This window comes from Myotis davidii, unplaced genomic scaffold, assembly GCF_000327345.1.
Source record: "Myotis davidii unplaced genomic scaffold, ASM32734v1 scaffold208, whole genome shotgun sequence".
Lineage (NCBI taxonomy): Eukaryota > Metazoa > Chordata > Mammalia > Chiroptera > Vespertilionidae > Myotis > Myotis davidii.
The window spans coordinates 1,275,287-1,276,541 of record NW_006299706.1 but is presented as its reverse complement, the minus strand read 5'-3'; the positions used below and the strand labels follow the sequence as shown (position 1 = coordinate 1,276,541).

The window sequence follows — 1,255 nt, the reverse complement described above, 5'->3', positions numbered from 1 at the left end:
ACCCCTGCCCACCTCCTTTTGGAGGCTCAGAAGGCCAGGCACCCCACCCGTCCAGTTCTACCAGGCCCCTCCCTTCCCAGGCTCTGCCAGGGCCGCTCACCTTGGGGCGGAAGGAGAGGGTGGGCAGGGTGGGCTCATGCTGGGCCTTCTGGGTGCCCCAGGGGTGGAAGAGCTTAAAGCACTCGTTGCAGAAGGTGGCACGGCACTCGGTGCAGCCCTTGGTGGCCTCCAGTGCTGGGGGCTTGCACAGCTGGCACAGGATGGAGCCACCCACGCTCACACTCTGCCGGTACCGCTCCACCACGCGCTCCAGGGTCAGGTTCCGGAACAGGCCTGCCAGGCCCCGCTCCCCCAGCTCCACATCGCCCTGGCAGGCTGGGCACGGGAACATGATCACCTGGGGGTGCAGAGCACCTCGCTTCCGCCCGGGGTACGTCCCAAAGCCTGCGGAGGGGCCGGAGAAGTAGGAGGTCAAAATTACAGCGGGCTGGAGGTGGGGGAAGTCAGTTCCACTAAAAAATTAATTTTTTATTGTGTCACAGCTCAGCTGAGCCTGACTGAGAAAAAGCTCCACCCCCTGAAAGACAGACAGATGCCCCTGACCAAGGATGACCCCTCCCATCTTCCTGATGGACATCCCAGCGTCCTCACCCCCACCCCTCAGGCTCCAGCCCACCTGACTTCAGCAGCCGGTCCAAGCGTTCTGGCTTAGGGAGAGTTCTGCGGGACAGGCGGGGGCTGCGGGTGGAAGGGGTGGAGGCAGGAGACGTGGGCTCGGAGCTGGGGTCCCCACCGTGGCCTACATAGCCCTGCTGGCCCAGCACCTCGCGCGCACAGGCCTGGCACACGTTGTGGGTACAGGGCAGCACCAGCGGCTGCTTGTACATCTCTTGGCACACTGGGCACAGCAGTTCCTTCTCCATGTTCTTCATGCTCGTCTGTGGAGGGACCAGGAGGTTAGGTCAGAGCTTGGACGCGGGATAGCTTGACAGGCCCCTCCAAGGGGTCTCAGGCAGGGGCAAGACCAGCTACGTCTGGCTTTCCCCCAGTCCCAGCCCAGGCCTGGTCCCCAGCCCTCCCCAGCTCGGTCTCTTGCCTCTGTTTCTCGGAGGCAGAGCTAAAGGCCTACGCAGGAGGAGGGATGCTCGGAGATCGTACCTCCGCCAGCGCCAAGCTCCGCCCCCTGCACTCCCCCGGCCCAGCCAGATCTGCAGCCCCTGCACCTCGCCATTGCCCCCTGCTCCCCGCCCCCATC

General features: G+C 64.6%; 1 protein-coding gene across 1 annotated transcript in view; it reads right to left on the bottom strand.

Moving 5' to 3' along the window:
- The window catches only part of TRIM46 (tripartite motif containing 46), a 9,073-nt gene that overhangs the window by 7,036 nt on the left and 782 nt on the right, over nt 1-1,255 (bottom strand). The window contains exons 2-3 of the mRNA XM_006775767.2: nt 677-938; nt 101-444 (exon numbers count right to left, since the gene is read on the bottom strand). Coding sequence (XP_006775830.1) covers nt 101-444; nt 677-938 — 606 coding nt within the window. The remainder of the gene's footprint in view (nt 1-100; nt 445-676; nt 939-1,255) is intronic.